Here is an 18,097-nt window from a genome sequence, read left to right as displayed (position 1 = left end):
CCGGGATGTGTGATAGTTCCCCGAAGACTGACAAACTCCACACCTGGCTCGTTCCCTTCTGTCCACCCCACAACCTGGGGCTGAGGTCTTAGTGGAATTGCCAATGAAAGGGAGCAGAACGCTGCGAGGGGGTGTCGTGGCTTACAGCATCAAGTATGCACGCCTTTTCCTGCACGGCCAGAGTGCCCTTCACCAGCTTTGCCCTCTGTTCTCCCCACCCCACTGTCGCCAGCCCCTGATCCTGCATGATTCTGGCTCCCAGGTTGGGGTCCCTGGCAGCCGGGGGGATGGGTCCCAGCCACATGCTTTGTCTCCTGCCTGGGGGAGAACAGCTTCCTGGGCCTCGTCTCCTCTCACTGTGAGCATCTGGGACAGTGTGTGACCCGGGGCTGGCCCTCATGTTCCTAAGTGGGGCCACCAGCTGCCAGTGGGCATGTCTGGGGCAAGTCTCTGTGCTGTGTGGTCTGCAGTTGCCACTGTGCAGAGAGGGCCTGAGGAGCCCCGTGGCCCTAACTGCGGCCGAGCCCCATGTGGCCAGCAGAGGGCGCCCCAGCCCACCCCATGGCTCAGCTCTGCAGTTCCAGGCCAGCTTGGCTTGGTCTTTCAATGGGCCACCAGGCATGGTTCCCTCAGGATGGCCCCCTCAGGAGGGCCTAGACCCCCTGGCTCCCATAACTGTGCCCCTCACAACCACTCTGAGGCCCAGTCTTGGCTGCCCCACTGAAGGTGGTGGCTGGAGGACATCCCTGCCTAGCCACCCTCACTCCTGGAAGGAGCCTTCCCCAGTTTGCCCTTCTGCCTGCTGCCTGCCTGCTGGGTCCAGTTCCAGGCAGCCTCCCAGGTCACCTGCCAACTCTGAGCTCTCGCTTTGCCCCCTGCCCTTGCTGGGTCCATGCCCAGCCCTCCTTCTGGACCTTGAGGCTGGTGACTCATTCAGCCCTTGGCTCCTGCAGCTCTGGGGACAGCGGTCACTCAGCAAGGGGCTCTCTGGAGCACTGAACTGAGTCCTGGCTGGTCCCCGAGTGGCCAGTGTTCTCGAGAGCCCTGAATGGGCATCACCCGGGGGAGACACTACCCAGAAGTCTGGAGGGGGACCTGCCTGTCCTCAGACCCATGTCTTCTCATGTACTGAGGGGTATTGGGGGGAGGGGTCAGGGAAGGAGGCCATCCTGGGGTGAGGAGAGCCTGGGGCTGGGACTCCAGGCAGTGGCTGGTTTCCAGAGAGGGCCCTCAGTGGCCAGGGTCCCACTGGCACCCTACCCCGTCCCTCCTGCTGTGTCTGGGGCCCCTTCCTGCTGGTGGAGGGGACCAGGTGCCTGTTCCCAGGAGGGGCCAGCAGTGGTGAGGGGCCAGCCTGCTGAGTGTGTCCCCTCCCCACAGAGGCACTACGAGCAGTACCACGGTTTCGTGGTCATCCATGGAACTGACACCATGGCCTTTGCCGCCTCCGTGCTCTCCTTTGTGCTGGAAAACCTGCAGAAAACTGTCATCCTTACTGGTGCTCAGGTAACATCCCAGGCTGGCCTTCCTGAGGCCACAGGGCCAGTCAGCTCTGCTGGGGAGCCAGCTGGAACCCTGGCTTCTTGTTCAGTCCTGCACGTCCCACAGCAGGTCCTTCTCTGCCTGTGCCATCTGACCAGTGCTGGTCAGCACCCTGGGCCCTGCCCAGTGCCAGCCCTGCCATCCTGGGGGGAAGGGCCCACACCCTGCTGTCGGCCTTGTCGCGTTGCCCTGACTTTGTCCCTCTCGTCATTCTTCCCACTGCGGTGCTGATGCCATCCTCGGGCACATGCCACCCCCTCCTCTTTCACCTGGACCCAGCATAATCGCCAAAGTCAAAGCTGGTGGAATGTTCTAGAAAATGGCTGGATTTGTGGGGAGGAGGCAGGGGAAGTCTGGATCCCCATCAGCACCTGCAGCAGAAGCTGATTGGGGTCCCCATTGCCTGTGGTGGCATTGCAGGGTCAGTGGCCATGGGGGCCAGCCCTACATGAATCTCTTAGAGTCCTTTCCCAGGGGCGGAGGCTGAGGCCTTCTCATGGGTAGCCAGAGCTGTGTCCCTTTGAAAGGTTCCTGGGAAGTCCTCTTGCCAGGCCCGCCAGGTGCTGACCCAGCTGCCTGCCCTACTCTGTCCCTGGTCCCCCAGCGGGTGTCACAGTGTGTCAGCCCACTTGGGGAAGCTCCGGGCGTCACCGCACACGCGCCTGAGCTGCTGCACACCTCCCCCTCGAAGCTCACACGAGAGGGATGGGCCCAGGCTCACCCGGCTCTTCCCAGACCCAAGTCTCCTGGGGGATGCAGGTAGGTTTATGGGCCCTGCAGCGCGGAAAGGATCACATGGGTGTTGCAGCCCACGAATCAGTTGGCCCCTATGAAGCATCCTTCCTGTTATACCCAAGGGGCAACTGAGGCGCAGAGGCCCAGGGCTGCTCACCCCCCTCAGGAGGATCAGAGCTCGGTGCGGTCCCAGGCCCGTGGCCCCCAGGCCCGGGCTGTGTCCCTCCGGAGGTCCTGGTCAGTCTCTCCGCTCCGACAGTGCCCAGCATTCCCTCCCGTGTCCTACGGAGCCACATCCACAGTCGCCCACGCCCCCGCCGTCCCTTGGCCACCCTCTGCCTGGCCCGTGACTTGACTGGGGCAGTGAGGGAGCAAGGCTGATGTGCCCTTGGGGCCAGGGAGCTAGGCTGGGCAGTGCCCGGGCAGGAGGCCCGTCGTGTGTTCCTCCCAGTGCGGGGACTGGCTGACCACTGGCCACCAGCAGTGGGCTCTGGGGTCTGCAGGGGGAGCAGGTTGCTATCGTCAGCAAGAGCAGCTGCCCCAGTGCCCGTCCCTGCAGACCCCCTCTCCCACCAGCCCCAGCCTGCCCTGGCCCTTCTTTATCACAGACCCCCACTGGGAGCTCCTGGGCTGGACCTCAGCCACTCTCTGTGGCCTCTCCCTAGGTTCCCATCCACGCCCTGTGGAATGACGGTCGCGAGAACCTGCTGGGGGCCCTGCTCATGGCCGGCCAGTACGTGATCCCTGAGGTATCACCCTCCTCCCCGGCGTGGTGGGTGGCGGCTTGGCTGCGTGGGTCCAGGGTCCAAAGGTGGGTGCCTGTGTGCTCCCCAGGCTCTCAGGTGGGACACACAGGTGAGGGGTTGGGTAGAGTTTTAAAGATCCATCCTTCACCTTTCAAGTGAAATACACAATCATAGAAAATAATTGGAAAAAGAGACAGCAGGAGTCACCCACCTTTCACTCCCCAGAGACGTCGCTGTTAGTATGTGGTGCGTCTCCTTCCAGGTTACTGTACTTACATTATGTGTGTGGAACTTTCCGTAGGACAGATTGTCACCAGGGAGGGGCCTGCCTGGGCATTCAGGTTGGTCTCACGGCCGCCGGCCCTCCCTCCTGCAGGTCTGCCTGTTCTTCCAGAATCAGCTGTTTCGGGGCACCCGGGTGACCAAGGTGGACACGCGCAGGTTCGCGGCCTTCTGCTCCCCCAACCTGCCGCCTCTGGCCGTCGTGGGCACTGACGTCATAAGTAAGCCGCATGAGCCCGGCCAGCATTGAGGGTACCTGCCGGCAGGAGCTGCGTGGGGAGACTGTGGGACTGGGGGCACTCGCGGCCCTGGACAGCACAGCCTTGGTTCTGCTCTGGGCCGGGGATGCCAGGTGGCTGCGGGGGGCCAGGGGGCAGCATGGCCGCAGTGGTGGGAGGTGCTAGCAGGTGGCCCCAGCTCGGAGCCAGGGGTCCACCAGGAGGAGCTGGTTTGGGGGGTCTGCTCCACAGGTGCCCCTCTGGCCATGTGGTCCTGAGTGCAGGAGTCCCTCTGGGTGACTGCCTGTGGCTCTGCCACACCGCTTGGTCCCCCAGTGATGTGGTTCTAGCAGGGCACCCTTGTCCCTGGGACTTCCAGGGCATCTCTCTGTCCCCTGCCCAGCACCCCTTGTGTCCAGCAGGTCATCTGTCCTGAGACCCCCTGGGGAGGCCCCCCTCTTGCCCTGGGTGTGGGATGCCTCAGACCTTGTTGGTGAGGCTGCTAGGCCTTGAGCTCAGGCACCCTCTGACCCAGGGCCACCCTCATGGACCATGGGGACCCCTGTGCTGTCTCCTGGCCCCTCCCCAACCCCACCCCTCTGGGTGTGAGGTGGGCATGGCCAGCCCCTCCGCCTCCCACCCAACTCCTTGGAAGCCCCGCCCAGCCCGCCGGGACAGGCAGGAGCATCCTCGTGCTCCTGTGACGTATGAATTCTCTCCCGTGGCCTAGCTGTCCTCCCCACCCTGGATGTAAAGGGCAGTCCCAAGCCCGGCCTGTGTGTCTTCCTGACTGAGCTGGCATCCCTGCAGCCCCTGTCCCCATCCCCTAGCTGTGGGATCCTGTCCCAGGGACACTTCCAGGGTGGGGGAGCGCCAGACCTGGCAGAGCCGGCCTTCCTGTGGTGGAAATTTGTGGCCTTGAAGCCTTGCTCAGGGAGGGGCTGCTTCTGGGCGACCCCCAGGACCCAGGAGGCTCTTGTGGTGGACTGCCTGACTGCTGCGTCCAGCCCTGGGGATGGTGGGGGTGGCTTCTTGCCCATCTGGGCTTCTGTCTGGCCAAGGTGGGACCTGTGGGGTCTAGAGAGGCAGTCCTGGGAGGCCGGTGCAGGAAGAGCCCCTGGGGGTCTCCTCGTGCAGCAGCTGAAGGATCTGGGCTCTTTCCCCGCAGGGTGGGCTGGTCAGGTGACCCCGAAAGCCCCCACAGCCCTCCCGTCCCAGGTCAGGACACACAGCTGTGGGATCAGGCGTGGTGACAGGCAGGTGATGCGTGGGCCCTGCTGGCTGCCCAGGTCCCTGTGCCAGGTGGCTGTGGGGCTGAGGTGGCCAGGGCAGAAGGAGACCCCAGGGTGAGAAACCCAGGTGGAGAGGGGCAGGGCCACACAGGGGAGCAGCCTGGCTCTGAGCCCTGACTCCCACTCCAGTGTCCTGACCCTGCGCCTCCCTACCCCCGAGTGCCTTCCTGGGAACTGAAGGATCAGGACACCTCAGTGCACGCGCAGGGCTCTGGGGGCTGGGCAACGTCCACTTGTTCACCGAGGGTCAGAGCAGTCCAGAAGGCTTCTGGAAAGAGGTAGCACATGTGCTGGAGCTGGCAGAGGACCTGGCTCTCCTGCTGCCCATGCTAGGTGGTGGCGCCTAGCCCCTCCTGTCCCACATGGGCCACCCCAAGCCACCTGAGGAAGGAAGGAGTGGGCAGCCCCTCCCCCACGGGGACTGAGTCACACCTTATCTGGGACCAGCCCACTGGCAGGTGCCGAGGAGTTCACTGGTTCCCAGGGCCTCTGCCTGTGCCACGCCAAGCCCGGGCAGGCCACGGGGCACAGGGATGCCCGCACAGGCCAGGCCCAGCAGCTTGGTGGGTGCGGGCTGCGGCTGCCCCAAGGGAAGAGGCCTACCTGGGCCCCCAGGCCCATGATCGCCCCATTGTTTCCTGTTGGCCGGGGAGGAGGGCCGTGTGGGTGTGTGAGAACCTGCACCGGGCCGGTTCTGGCACCTGGTGTTGGGAAACATCAAGCTCTACCTAGGGTGTGGCTGGCAGGCCCTGGGGAAGGGCTGGGGGGCTGAGGGACGCCTGGGCCAGCAGGGTATAAGCAGGGCAGCTGGGGGGGGGGTGACACCACCAGCTGGAGCTGGGACAGCAGGGCTTCCTGTCAGGGGCTTCCCTCGGAGACGCTGTTGCAGACAGGGGCTTGGGGCTCAGAAGGCAGCGTGAGCCGTGAGCCGTGGGAGGAGGGTGGTGCTGGGGGCCCGGCCCTGCTGGCCCTGCCCCCCAAGTGGCCGATGCAGTGCGGTCCACACTGGGCCTGCAGGACTCCGTGCCTTCTGTGCGGAAGCCCCGGCCTCATGCTGCTCCCCTGACCCCTCTGGCCGGGGGACAGCTGGCCCCTGGCTTCCACAGGCCCAGGCAGAAGACTTGGGTTCCACGGGCTCTTGGGGATGGGCCAACCGCTGGGGGCGCAGGCCCTCTTTGTCTCTGTACACCCCTCTGCAGCCGTAGCTCCTGGGCAGTGGCAGCACCCACACCCGTCACTGTCTAATCTGCTTGCCCAGCTGGGGCACAGGGCCCTAAGTCAAAGGACTCCTGACTGGTGCCACGGCTGGTGGGTGGGGAAGGTCTCAGGGCCTCGCTACCTCCTCCCACCCCCGATCCCCCAGAGCCCCCACGTCTCCCACTGCTCCCTCTAACTCCTGGGAGAGGGCAGCATGTATCTGGAATGTTCTTCTGTTTATTATCACGTGTGAACTGCTCTGGCAGATACAGCCAGGGACACAGGCCTACGGCTCCCTTGGAGCCCTCCCCTCCTGGCTCTGCGCCTGACTCTCTGGTGAGCCTCAGGCATGACCGTTTCCCTGGGATGCACTGGGTCTCCATGGTGCCTGTGCCTCAGGCAGGCTCTAATGGCGCTCAGTGCCAGGGCCACTGATGCCCAGCTCTGCCCGTCCAGGCTGCCTGTGTGGCTGAGGGGCTGAGAGGGGCCCGGTGCTGGGCACTGGGCTCCCGAGGCTCACAGAGCCGGACATGCTGCCAGGGCTCAGTCCTGGCAGGGCAGCGGCCTTCAGACCATGGAGAGACCAACCCTCTGGGAATTCCTCTGCATGGTGGCTCAAGGTCACTGACCCCGAGTATATGCCCCTCTCCATTTTCCACAGGGCTGGGACGCACCAGTACCATCCCTGTCGTGGGGAGCGGGATGGGCACACATTAGGCCTCTGAGACCTTGGGCTAAATCAGACGGAGGTTTTCTTTCCCCAGAGATGAGGGGTCCAGTCGATTCATTCATTCATTCACTCATTCATCCATTCATTCATTCATTGGCTCACTGAGCTGTGGGCACGGTAGGTGTCCAGTAAGGGGCAGGTGCGCCTGGCTGTTCTGAGAATGCCACCCCGACTTCTCTTTTGATCCTACAGCTGTGCCACATCTGCTGTGCTTCCTAGCCTTTGCACATGCTGTTCCCTTGGCTGAATGCCTTTCTTCCAGCACCACCATGCAGCCTGTGGGCTCAGGCAGGCCTCTGTCCTTGCGGGGTCCTCCTTGCCCCCCAAGCCCGGTGCCCTGCTGTGGAGTCCTTCACAGGCCAGAGCATGAGTGAGCCCAGGGTGTGCCAGGCAAAGGAACAGAGCTCTGAAAACGCCAGAGGGAGGCCGGGCAGCACAGAGGGGCCTGAAGGAACTGGGCTGGGGTCTTGGTTGGCAGGTGGCCTGCAGGGCCCACACAGTCTGTCTGTCCTCACAGTCAACCGGGAGCTGGTGCGGAAGGTCCGAGGGAAGTTGCGGCTGGTGGTACACAGCACCATGGAGCAAGACGTGGGCCTGCTGCGTCTCTATCCCGGGATCCCCGCCACCCTGGTAGGGACCGCCCTGGCCCAGCCTACCCAGCACACCCCCAGGGCTCCCCAGGGGCTTCACCAGCTTCCCATTCCGTCACACCAGGCACACGGAGTGACAATCACGTAGCTAGAGCCTCTCATCCCGGACCCAGCACATGTCACAGGGACCTGCATGCCCCATCCCTGCCTGTTCTGCTGAAGCTTCAGGGCCCAAGTTCATCTTTTCTGTGATATGGGCTTGTCCTTTGGATGTCCCTGGACTCATGGCCCCTGGTCTGGTGGTTCCTCTGGGGACGATGGGGCGTGGACACAGGACTCTGGCTGCTCTCTGCTACTGACCCTCAGCCACCCACTGTCACTGGGCGGCTGCAGCATCTGCCTCTGTCCTGCCTTGTGAGTGGGCTCAGCTGCCATGAGGTCTATGGAGCTAAAAGCCCCTCTGGGCATTGCTGGCGTGAGTACAGGGACGCTGGCACTGGCCCCGAAGGTGCTGTGGCTGTAGGCGGGCTGTGACTGTCCAGGCACTGTGGCCCTCTTCTGTCTGGACAGAGGTGGTCATGGTGCGTCCCCACACACTGGGTGGCCCAGCAGAGCACCAGGAGTCCCAGCCTCCAGGACTCGGCACCGGGCCAATGCCAACCTCCAGCGGCAGTCTGTGAACCGGTCCCCAGCCCTCTCACGGGGCACTGGGGACAGACGGGGCAGTCTGTTCACCGTGTACACTTGTGCCCGTCTTGGGGCCCAGCCCAGGACGAGTGATCCATGGTATTTGGAGAATGAATACAGTGTGGCTGTGCACTGTGGAAGGCTGGGTGGGGAAAGGCAGGGGGCATTGCTCAAGCAGCAGGCACAGCCTGCGGGGCCTGGACCAGAGGTCATCCTGACACTGTTCCTGGGAGCCAGGGCGGTGCCACATGCATCCAGGAGCCCTGTCCCCCTGCAGATGGAGGCAAAGGCCCACCGGCGTATGTGTCCCCTACCATCTGGCATCACTCACCTCTGAGGTTCAGGTCACTTGCAGCCTGAGGTCCATGATGGCCTCTGCTCTCCCAAAAGCAGAGACCCTCAGAATAGGAGGTGGGTCCTTGGGGCACTGAGGCCGGGCTCCGTGGCCTTGCTGAGTCACAGCAGCTCACGGACGAGAGCCACAGTGGGGCTGGCCTTGCAGACAGGGTCCTCCCAGGAGCTGACACTGGTGGCAGGGTGGCTGCACAGGCCTCTCACCACCGGGCACGCCCTGGCCTGTGAGGTGGGTCTTACGTGCATCGTAGCCAGAAGTAAGCGCTCAAGGCTGCCACGTGGAGCAGGACTGAGCTGCACAGGGTCTTGCAGGGAAAACCATGCTTGTCCGGGAAGTCACGGCCTGGTTACTCAGGAGATTTCTAGAACACGCTGTGGCCTGGAAAACGAAGGGCCACAGAGCTGGCTCCACAGTCCTGCCCCCCTGACATCCTATACCCTCACAGAGCTGGGCAAGGCTGAGCTGGGGACGGTCTCCTGTGCGAGGTGGACCCAAGGCCCGTCCTGTCTTCTGAGTGCAGACTTCCAGTCTCCAGGGATGTGGGTGGGCCAGCACCCTGGCTTTTGGCAGTGACAGGAGCCCTGCATTTGTGTTTAGCTGCAGGACCCTCTCCCCAAATACCAGCTGTTAGGAGCATTGCGCCGTGTGCCGGCCAGGGCAGACGGGTGGGCCGGGCCGGGAAGGACAGTGGGGCAGCCGGGCGGGGGTGGGGCCTTTCTGCTCATCTCCAGCCACTCCCCACAACCTCCTCTGATGGGTTTCCACCGTGTTCTGGTTCTCTCCACATCAGACACGGTCTTACACACTTAAGAGGGCCAAGGATTCCCCCCCGGGAAGACTGGGTGGGAAGCAGCCTCTTATGGCTCTCCACGTGGCCCGCTTGGAGTGCGGTGGGTGGCCCTGCTGCTTCTGGCAAGCCTGTTGGTCCCTGTCACTGGAGCAGGAAGCAGAGGCCCTCACCATGCTCTCCCGGCCCCGCAGGTTCGGGCCTTCCTGCAGCCCCCGCTGAAGGGTGTGGTCATGGAGACCTTCGGCTCAGGGAACGGGCCCACCAAGCCTGACCTGCTCTCGGAGCTGCGGGCAGCGGCTGAGCGTGGCCTCATCATCCTGAACTGCACGCACTGCCTGCAGGGCACCGTGACCTCAGACTACGCTACTGGCATGGTAGGGGTGGGGGATGGAGGCTGCAGAGGGAGGGCACCCCGCACCCCATTTCCCACCCGTGTCCCTTCCCCACAGGCCACGGTGGGAGCAGGCATCGTCTCAGGCTTTGACATGACATCCGAGGCTGCCCTGGCTAAGCTGTCCTACGTGCTGGGCCAGCCCAGACTGAGCCTGCACAGCAGGAAGGAGGTACGTGCCCTTCGGGCTGTGGGCACGGTCTTGGAACATGTGTCAGTGGGATCCTGCGGGCGTGCGGGGGTGTGACGTGGGCAGACAGTGGGGCCCAGGCCAGGGGTGTGTGCCTAAGTTTGAAAAGGGGGCAGGGCTCTAGGGGTCTCCATGATGCAAAGGGCCAGTTCTGGGGCCTGGGCTGCCCACCCCCCCTCCCCCGCCTTTGCTGACCCCAAGCCCAGGCCCAGCTTGTCCTTATACCTTGTCGGGGGGTGTCAGGTCTGACACATTCTTAAGGTCCCCAAACTGCTTCTAGATAGCTCCTCCTTCCCCACCCTTCTCAGGCAGGCCTCAGACACAGCCAGCGCCAGGTCCTCTAGCTGGGCAGAGGCCACTGGGGCTTTGGGGACCCTGAGCTAGTTGAGATGGAGGGTAGGGCTGGCCTTTGGGGACCTGGTCTGGACCATGCTCAGGCCTGATGGGGTAAAGCCTGGATGGAGGGGTTCCAGGCCTGGGGCAGCCCTTGTCACATGTCCACCCAGGTTCCAGGTCAAGTGGCTGCTAAGTTGCGGCCCTGGCTCTCCTGTGCTTCTCCCCCAGCTGCTGGCCAGGGACCTTCGGGGAGAGATGACGCTGCCTGTGTCAGATGAGTGCCAGCCCTCCCTTCAGAGCAGCACGTTGGGCCTCGGGGTCACCCAGCTCCTCAGTCTGACTCAGGTACTGCCCAGTGGATGGGCAGCAGGGGGCCTGCTGGATGTGCCAGGTGACAGCCTCGGCCATCACATTCCAGTGCATGAGCAAAAAGCCACCAGGCACAGCCTGGTTCTGGCCGGGTCCACCTGGTTCTGGCCCAGGGCCATCTGGTTCTGGCCTGGGTCCACCTGGTTCTGGCCCCGGGTCCACCTGGTTCTGGCCCCGAGTCCACCTGGTTCTGGCCCCGGGTCCACCTGGTTCTGGGCTGGGTCCACCTGGTTCTGCGCTAGGTCCACCTGGTTCTGGCCCGGGTCCACCTGGTTCTGCTCTGGGTCCACCTGGTTCTGGCCTGGGTCCACTTGGTTCTGTGCTGGGTCCACCTGGTTCTGGCCCCGGGTCCACCTGGTTCTGGCCTGGGTCCACCTGGTTCTGGCCCCGGGTCCACCTGGTTCTGGCCTGGGTCCACCTGGTTCCAGGCCCGGGTCCATAGCAGGAGTGTTTCCAGAAGTTCCTGGAGCAGCATTCGAGGAGGTGCAGGCAATCAGGGGAGCCTTTGCATCTTGCAGACTGGGCAGAACATGGCCAGTCGCTCGGTGGGGCAGCTGGGGCTGTGCCAGGCTGGCCATTAGTGCTGGCCCTGCCCTGGGTGCAGGGCTGTCTTGTGAGGGGGGAGCACTCAGGTCCTGGGTGCCAGGAGGAAGGGGCCACCCGCTCTGGGTTCCCTGCATACTGGGGCTTCACAGGGCAGTGGCCGCAGCCCTCACACCTTGCCTGGAGCAGTGTCTGGCCTTGAGCTCCCCTTCTGCTTCTCTGCCAGGGTGTCCAGACCCAGGAAGGGGCAGGGGAGCCGAGGACATGCTTCAGGCTCTGGGGTGGGGGCTCCAGGCTGTACCAGGCCCACAGGGGTGGTTGGGCCTCCTGGTGCCCCCATCATATACCCATCTGCCCTCTGGGTAAAGCGTCCGGGTCTGGCATTTGAGCCCAGCAGGTGACAGAGCACTGAGTCCAGTGCTGTCCGGGGGTCACACCCTGTGCCTCAGTTTCCCCTCCTCAGAGCAAGGGTGGGGACAAACCTGTTGTGGAGAGCTTGGTGGTGGTGATTGCTGCTTGCCTGGGGCTGGTGCTGGTCAGATGAGAGGCCGGGATGTGTGCAGCCTGTTATTAGGTGGCTGCGTCGTGCCTTAATGACCCGGATACAGGCCACCGCAGCCTGTGATCAGGTCCAGCGTGGGTGATGGGCGCGGGGCTGAGAGGGGCTGGGCCAAGTGTGGGGCCACCTGCAGGGGCCTCTACTGGGACCCCTGGCCTTCTGGCATCTTGGGAAGCTCCTGGACAGCCCACCACATGCCTGGTGCTGGGGGGGACATGGCAGACCTGCAGGGGAGGGTTCTCTCCTGGGGAGAGGGCCTGGCGCCTCTTCCCATGCTGAGCCAAATTGGTTCCTTGTGGAGATTGTGTCCCTGTGTCCTTGAAAGCGGTGGAGACAGACCAACAAATGGGTCACAGAGGGCGGGTGGCAGGCCCTGGTCACACAGCTGGTGAGCACAGAGCCAGATGGTGGCCTCACGTTCTGGACTTTGCTCCCAGGCTGGGGTGGTGGGGGTGCTGAGGACCTGGGGGAAGGCATAGTCCCAGGGTGCTGCCACCCCCCACCCAGCAGGCGGATGCTGTTCGAGACGCCCTGATGCCCAGTCTGGCCTGTGCCGCAGCCCATGCTGGTGACCTGGAGGCCCTGCAGGTGCTTGCAGAGATGGTGAGCCCCCACTCCCTTAGGTACCAGCCCCAGTCATGCCAGGCCCAGGGAAGGCCCGATAACTGCCCTTTGCCCGGGTCCACCAGGCTGGGCAGCCAGCTTGTGCGGCCTCACCGCAGCTAAGGGGGGGTGCACCCCGACCCCTCCCGTCCCCTCCCGATGGCCTACTCGACCCTGCCCAGCCCTTCCTCAGTGGGGGACATGTCCTTGTGTCACCTCAGGGCATTGAGCTGAGCCTGGAGGACTTTAACGGTCAAACTCCACTGCACGCGGCCGCCCGGGGGGGCCATGCGGGGGTGGTCACCATGCTGCTTCAGAGAGGGGCGGACACGAACGCCCGAGACAACGACGGCCTCAGCCCGCTGCTGCTGGCCGTACAGGGCAGGTACCGTGTGGGCAGGGGCAATACATGGGGGGCCTGCAGCGCTGTGCGGAGGCTTACCTGTGGTCACACCGCTGCCCAGGCAGAGCTGGATGGCTAAGGACACCTGTTTCCGAGAGCCTCACCCATCCCTAGCCTGGGCCCCAGGTACTAGCAGTGACCATGCCTAGGCCCACAAAGGGAGGATGGAGTCTGGGCAGGGTGGTCAGGGAGGGCTTACTGGAGAGGGGAACCTCCAAGCTGAGCCAGGCAGGCCAAGAAAGACCCTGGAACAGTCTCTAGAATAGGAAAACACAGACAAAGCACAGGGGTCTCACGTGTTTTGCAAGTCGTCTACGCTCACCTGGAGGGCTGGGGAGGGGGCAGGCATAAAGCAGGCTTAGCCTGCACAGTAGTGGGAGGGGAGCCCCCAAGCTGGCTCCACCCTCTGCTTTTTTCAGGCAGGGTCCTGGCCAGGGGTGTGGGGGCCGCCTAGTAGAGCCTTGCAGAGCTGAGCTCCTGCTGAGGTCTCTTCGGAGAAGGGGGCAGAGAGGCAGTGGGATGCCCTGCCCTGCAGCCAGGCCTGCAGCTAGGGTCACTCAGAGGCTTCTGCTGGGGCTTCTGTGACAGGCACACGTGCTGGGGGCTGCACCTTGCAGAGGGTGTGTGTGAGGATCAATGTTGAACCAAATCATGACAAGCGGAGGTTGCCGGGGACCATGAGACTTTTGGCCCCCGCTCTGCCCAACTCCGACTCCTCCCCCTGGGCGTGGGGAGCACGCATGGGGGCCTGAGGCCGTCCATGTGCCCTCTGCTGGGGCGTCTCCTTGCCCTTCGCAGGCCCTGGCATTTCTCTAAGGGTTGGCTTCTCTTGCTCTGACTCCAGTCCAAACACAGAGGGGGTGGCCACACACAAGGTGGACAGGGCTTTCGGGGACTAGGGCCCATATTCTGGTTTCAACCCAGCATGGACCTTGCTGGGGAGACCTGCCGGGTGGGGCAGGGCCCTCTGCCCCATCACCCGTCCGGAGGCCCAGAGCAGCCTCAGACCAGAGCCTGTGCGTGTGCACGTGCACGTGTGAACACGTGTGTGCGTGTTGGGGGAACACAGCTTTGCTCTTCATCCTTGGGTAGTCTTCCTGCTCCCAAAGGCAAAGCCAGTCTTGGCAGTGTCTGTGGCAGCTTCCAGACCCTGCGCCCCAGCCTTTCTCCTTGGGGGAGGGGATGGGGAACGTGGCCTGCAGGGCCCTGGGGAGTTACTCTGGGGAGGCGAGGGTTGTCTATGCTGGGCACAGACTGTCCTGGGCACCCTCGTCTGCTATGAACCTTGGAGTGGGGTGCTCACCCTTGGTCACTCCTTCCTTCCCAGGCTCATGTCTGGGAACAGGTCTGGCGCTGGCCAGAGGGTGAGGGGCTGTGCAGGGTGTGCCCTGGCACCGTAGGTGATGTGGCTGGAGCTTGTAGGCTGTGCGTCCCGGGGCGTGGGTGGGTAGCATGATGAGCTCATCTCATTTTGGTCCCACCCCCTCATACCCGCCCCGCTGTCACAACACCCCCCAAACCGGTCTCCCAGCCTCACTCCCCTACCTGGCCCTGCTATGCACAGAGGGGCCAACCCACAAGAAGGGCTCTTTGGGGGAGGGGGAGAGGAGCAAAGCCTAGGGATCCCAGCCTCCCTAAAAGTAGAGTGACCATGCAATTTATGGTCTACCCTGACACTGTGAGGGGCCGGTCAGTAGTTACGTGGCAAGGGTCAGTGTCCCCCCACTGCAGCGGGCGGTGTGGCCTTGGCCTCCCCCATTCTGTTCCTTGGCCTTGCCGAGCCCCGCTTGCACCCCACCTATGCCCATGGCTGGCTCACCCCAGCTTGGCCCAGGAGATACGGCCTCTGGACACCTGCAGACGTCCAGGGCCTGCTCTAGGCCAGCTGTCCCCACTGTTCACATTTGTCTGCTGTGTCTCATCCCCACCCCACCCCCAAGGACAGAAACTGAGCCTGATTGACTCAGTTTCCCCAGGTCCAGCCTTGGTCAGGGCAGGTGTGTGTAGTGAGGCTGGGTGGCTCAATGTAGGGACTGTCCTCCAGGTGGGCTGTCCCTGTGCACCCACGGGAGTGCTGCAGCCCTCAGGGGGTGGGACAGAACCATGGTGGGCAGATGGAGGAGAGCGGCCAGGGCTGACTGATGCCCCATAATGGGGCCGGGTGCTGGGATGCCCTGGGCTCGGCCCCGCCCTGCACACCCAGGTTGTCGTGGCCAAGTTCAGGGGCAGGAGTCTGGCCTGGGGCAGGTGGGCTCCTGGCCCCGTGCACAGGCCCTGAGGCCCGTGGGTGTCTGAGCAGGGCAGCCACCAGCTCACCCTTCCTCCTGGCAGGCATCGGGGCGTCATTGAGCTGTTGCGGGCAGCTGGGGCGTGCCTGTCCCTGCAGGAGCTGGAGGACGCTGGGACAGAGCTGTGCAGGTGAGGGCCTCCGGGGATAAGGGGCTGGGGCTCCAAGAAGGGAAGCCAGGCCTGTAGGGAGGAATCGTGGGCCAGGGTGGGGGCTTCACGGGAATGGCCTCCAGCTGCCAACAGGGCTCTGACCTCACAGCTGCCTGGAGTGACCATGAAGGCAGGCCTGGCACATAGGCCCAGGGCGGTGCGGGCCCTGGTGGGGGCCAGGTGGGCCACGGGCCAGGACCACGGAGCTCACGCCCCTCCTCCACGCCCTGGCCCTCCCCATGGTGCTGCTGGCTGATTCCCATTCTGTGCCTCCCCTGCGCCCGCCAGCAGCTCCTGTGTCCAGCCTGGGCGGGAGGAAGGGACCGAGGTGGGCAGCGGTCACAGGAGGGCAGAGGCCTGCCTATTGTAGCCGGGGCTGGTGCTAGAAGTGGCCGGGGTCTGCATCCCAGGCCCAATGGGGTGGCGGACGACGGAGGGATCTTAGCATGACTGGCTGGGGGGGAGGCAGGGATGAGCTGCCCACCCACAGGAAGACGCACCTCTGGCCCCTCACCCCACCTCCATGGTTTGGTCCCAGCAGGGCCTCACCCAACCCAGGTACAGGGTGGGGTGGAGAGACCCCATAAGCCCCTAGCCTCAGCCCTCCAGTCCTGGCCTTCAATGTCCTGCTGGCTGGCCCGCCCCCTGCCCACTGTTCTGAGAATACAGGGTGAGGTGGGCTCTCAGGGCCCAGCACAGGGGGGATCAGGCTGACCCTGTGGGCCTGCCCACAACCACCGGGGTGACTCAGTTCAGGGCTGCACCCCAGGTGGGCCTTGTTGGCTCCATTGACAGATGGGGAAACTGAGGCAGAAAGGGCAGGGGACAGCCAGGTCCTACGGAAGTGGGTTTGCCCAACCTGAGGGGCTTGGCTAGATTTGGGGCGTCCACCCTTCCCAAGATCAAGTGTATGTGGGAGCTAGTGCATCAGCCCTGGGGTCAGGCCCAGGAAGGCTAGGTGCCATCCAGAGTGATTCACCCCAAAAGTTACCCAGTGCCTCTGAGGAGGCTGCTGCTGCTTCTGTTTCCTGGCTAGAGTGGGGTCACTAGGGTCCCTTTGGGGGGCAGTCCTGCCCTTCCCAGCCCCTATTCCCGGCCAGCACACCCTGCCAGGTCCCAGAGTGGGGAGTGGGCTCTTCCGAGAGAGTGGGAGGGTGAGGAGGACCCTGGTAAGTGCCTGGGAGGTGCTCTGTGCCCACCTCTAACCTTGTTCCCCAGGGCAGGCAGGTCCAGGCCCCGCTCCCAGCCAGGACCCCCCCGCCCATGCAGCCTGCTGGTCCCAGCCCCCCCTCACCGTGTCCTCTTTGAACCACTGGTCTGCTTCAGACTTTCCTGCTGCCTCTGTGGGCCCCACCCGGGGAGAGCTGTGTTGTGAAATGTGAAACTGGCATGCAGCACCAAGCAGGTGGGGTGTATGCGTGTGTCTGTGCTGCTTGCTCATGTGTGTGCGTGCGTGCGTGTGCATGCTTGTGCATGTGTGTGCACACCTTCGACCTGAGTCAGTCACCCCCATTGGGTGAAACCAGGCTCCAGGTTGCCTGACTCCTGCCCCAGGGCCCAGTGCTGCTGGGTCAGCTGTTTGGGGCTGGTTTTGTAAAGGCACCAAGGGCACCCCCAGGCAGGCAGGTGGGCAGATGGACTGGATGGGTGCCCAGCAGGCCTGATGGCTCCCCCTCCTTGGCTCCCCTCCCAGGCTGGCATCCAGGGCAGACAGCGAAGGTCTGCGGGCGTGGTGGCAGGCGGGAGCTGACCTGGGCCAGCCTGGCTATGACGGCCGCTGTGCCCTGCTCGTGGTGAGTGCCACCAGTGCTCTGCTGCCCTCTCCAAGGTGCCGTCCTCCAGGGAGGCCTCCCTGACAGCTCCAGAAGCTCCCCTCTCCTGCTCCTCCCCCGAATGCCCGGTCTCGCTCTCCTGGTGGACATTCAGGAGCCCAGGAAGCTGTCCCCTTGAAGTCCCGGCCCCTCCCTGGGTCCAGAGCTCTGGGGACAAGGAGAATGGAGGAGACATGGGGTCTTGTGTGCACATGCGAGTCAGCGAGGGTGTCCTGGTTGACAGGAGGGTCGGTGAAAGGGTTGGCATGGCCAGGCTGACCAGCATTCCTGTGGCACACAGTCCCTTCCTCGTGCCCCTCCCACAGGCAGAAGCTGCTGGGAACCTGGAAGTGGTGACTCTCCTGCAGGACCTCCAGACTAGGGCTGATGACCTGGCCCCCAGTCCAGTAAGTCCCCCCAGGCAGGGCTGACTGCTCCCAGGAGTTCGCACCCTGTGGCTGAACCCTGGCTGGGGGAGTCTGTCCAAGGGCCAGTGCCCCTCCTGTGTGCGGGGCATGCACAGTGGAGGGGGAGCTGAAAGTGCTGGAGGGAGATGGCAGCAGTCAGGGAGGGCTTCCTGAGGGAAGAGCCGACCTCAGACCTGCATTCCTGGTTGGGCTGCCCTGTGAAGTTCCTCAAGCCTGGAGCGGGCCTCAGATGCCTGTACTGCGTGTCCCGCCCACCCTGCCCCACCGACCCCATGACCCACCGCCTCCCTGGCTGTGGGGGCCAGGCACCAGCTGACACCTCCAGCCCCACTCCATCATCTGGCCCTCCAGAAGCTTCTCAAAGTTCCCCTATGAAAGGCTGGGCCCCCCTGAAGGGGCCCTGGGTTTGTCTGCCTGCCCTGCCCCCACACACTACCAGGACCTCAGGAGACCTCTCTTTTCAGGAAGTGCTGCCTGGTGTCTAACCTGAAGCTGTCTGGTTGCAGCATAAGCCATTCCTTCCCATCGTGACCTGCTGGGGATCGCAGGCTCCCCCCCACTCATGGCTCTGACTGTGATGTACCCCGCTGCTGGGAGAGCTTCCCATTTGCCTTCCAGGACACAGCCTAAATGTCCTTTTGGGCAAAGTGAATAAAGTCTCTCTGGGGACCGGGCCTCCCTAGGTCCCCAAAGCCCTGCTTGAGTGGGTCTGCCTGTACCCCAGGAGTGAGTATATATGTGGGGAGACTGGCTGAGGCTCTGGCTCAAAGGGGTGACTTCGGCAACCTAGGGGTGTGGGCTACTCAGCCAGTGTGTCCTAAAGCAGCATGAATGTGTGAGCCTGACCCTGTGGGGAGGGCA

At 63.8% G+C, this 18,097-nt stretch overlaps 1 protein-coding gene across 4 annotated transcripts in view; it reads left to right on the top strand.

Moving 5' to 3' along the window:
• Nucleotides 1–17,952, top strand: part of ASPG (asparaginase) — a 35,840-nt gene extending 17,888 nt beyond the window's left edge. Inside the window, exons 4-16 of one of the 4 annotated variants that reach the window (XR_004423336.1) lie at nucleotides 1,381–1,506; nucleotides 2,943–3,026; nucleotides 3,400–3,526; nucleotides 7,260–7,372; nucleotides 9,356–9,538; nucleotides 9,614–9,727; nucleotides 10,310–10,426; nucleotides 12,060–12,155; nucleotides 12,377–12,540; nucleotides 14,890–14,976; nucleotides 16,324–16,402; nucleotides 16,691–16,790; nucleotides 17,135–17,153. Coding sequence is in view for 3 of the 4 variants with exons in the window: in XM_033109722.1 (XP_032965613.1) it covers nucleotides 1,381–1,506; nucleotides 2,943–3,026; nucleotides 3,400–3,526; nucleotides 7,260–7,372; nucleotides 9,356–9,538; nucleotides 9,614–9,727; nucleotides 10,310–10,426; nucleotides 12,060–12,155; nucleotides 12,377–12,540; nucleotides 14,890–14,976; nucleotides 16,691–16,790; nucleotides 17,135–17,215; nucleotides 17,701–17,721 (1,413 nt within the window). In the remaining variant the exon portion in view is untranslated. Of the gene's footprint in view, nucleotides 1–1,380; nucleotides 1,507–2,942; nucleotides 3,027–3,399; nucleotides 3,527–7,259; nucleotides 7,373–9,355; nucleotides 9,539–9,613; nucleotides 9,728–10,309; nucleotides 10,427–12,059; nucleotides 12,156–12,376; nucleotides 12,541–14,889; nucleotides 14,977–16,323; nucleotides 16,403–16,690; nucleotides 16,791–17,134; nucleotides 17,216–17,700 lie in introns of those variants that run through there. The other 3 variants (XM_033109723.1, XM_033109722.1, XM_033109724.1) reach the window with 3 other exon arrangements.
• Nucleotides 17,953–18,097: the final 145 nt, after the last annotated feature.

This window comes from Rhinolophus ferrumequinum, chromosome 6, assembly GCF_004115265.2.
Source record: "Rhinolophus ferrumequinum isolate MPI-CBG mRhiFer1 chromosome 6, mRhiFer1_v1.p, whole genome shotgun sequence".
Lineage (NCBI taxonomy): Eukaryota > Metazoa > Chordata > Mammalia > Chiroptera > Rhinolophidae > Rhinolophus > Rhinolophus ferrumequinum.
Note: the sequence above shows the minus strand (reverse complement) of the source record. Positions and strands in the feature narration are given on the sequence as shown.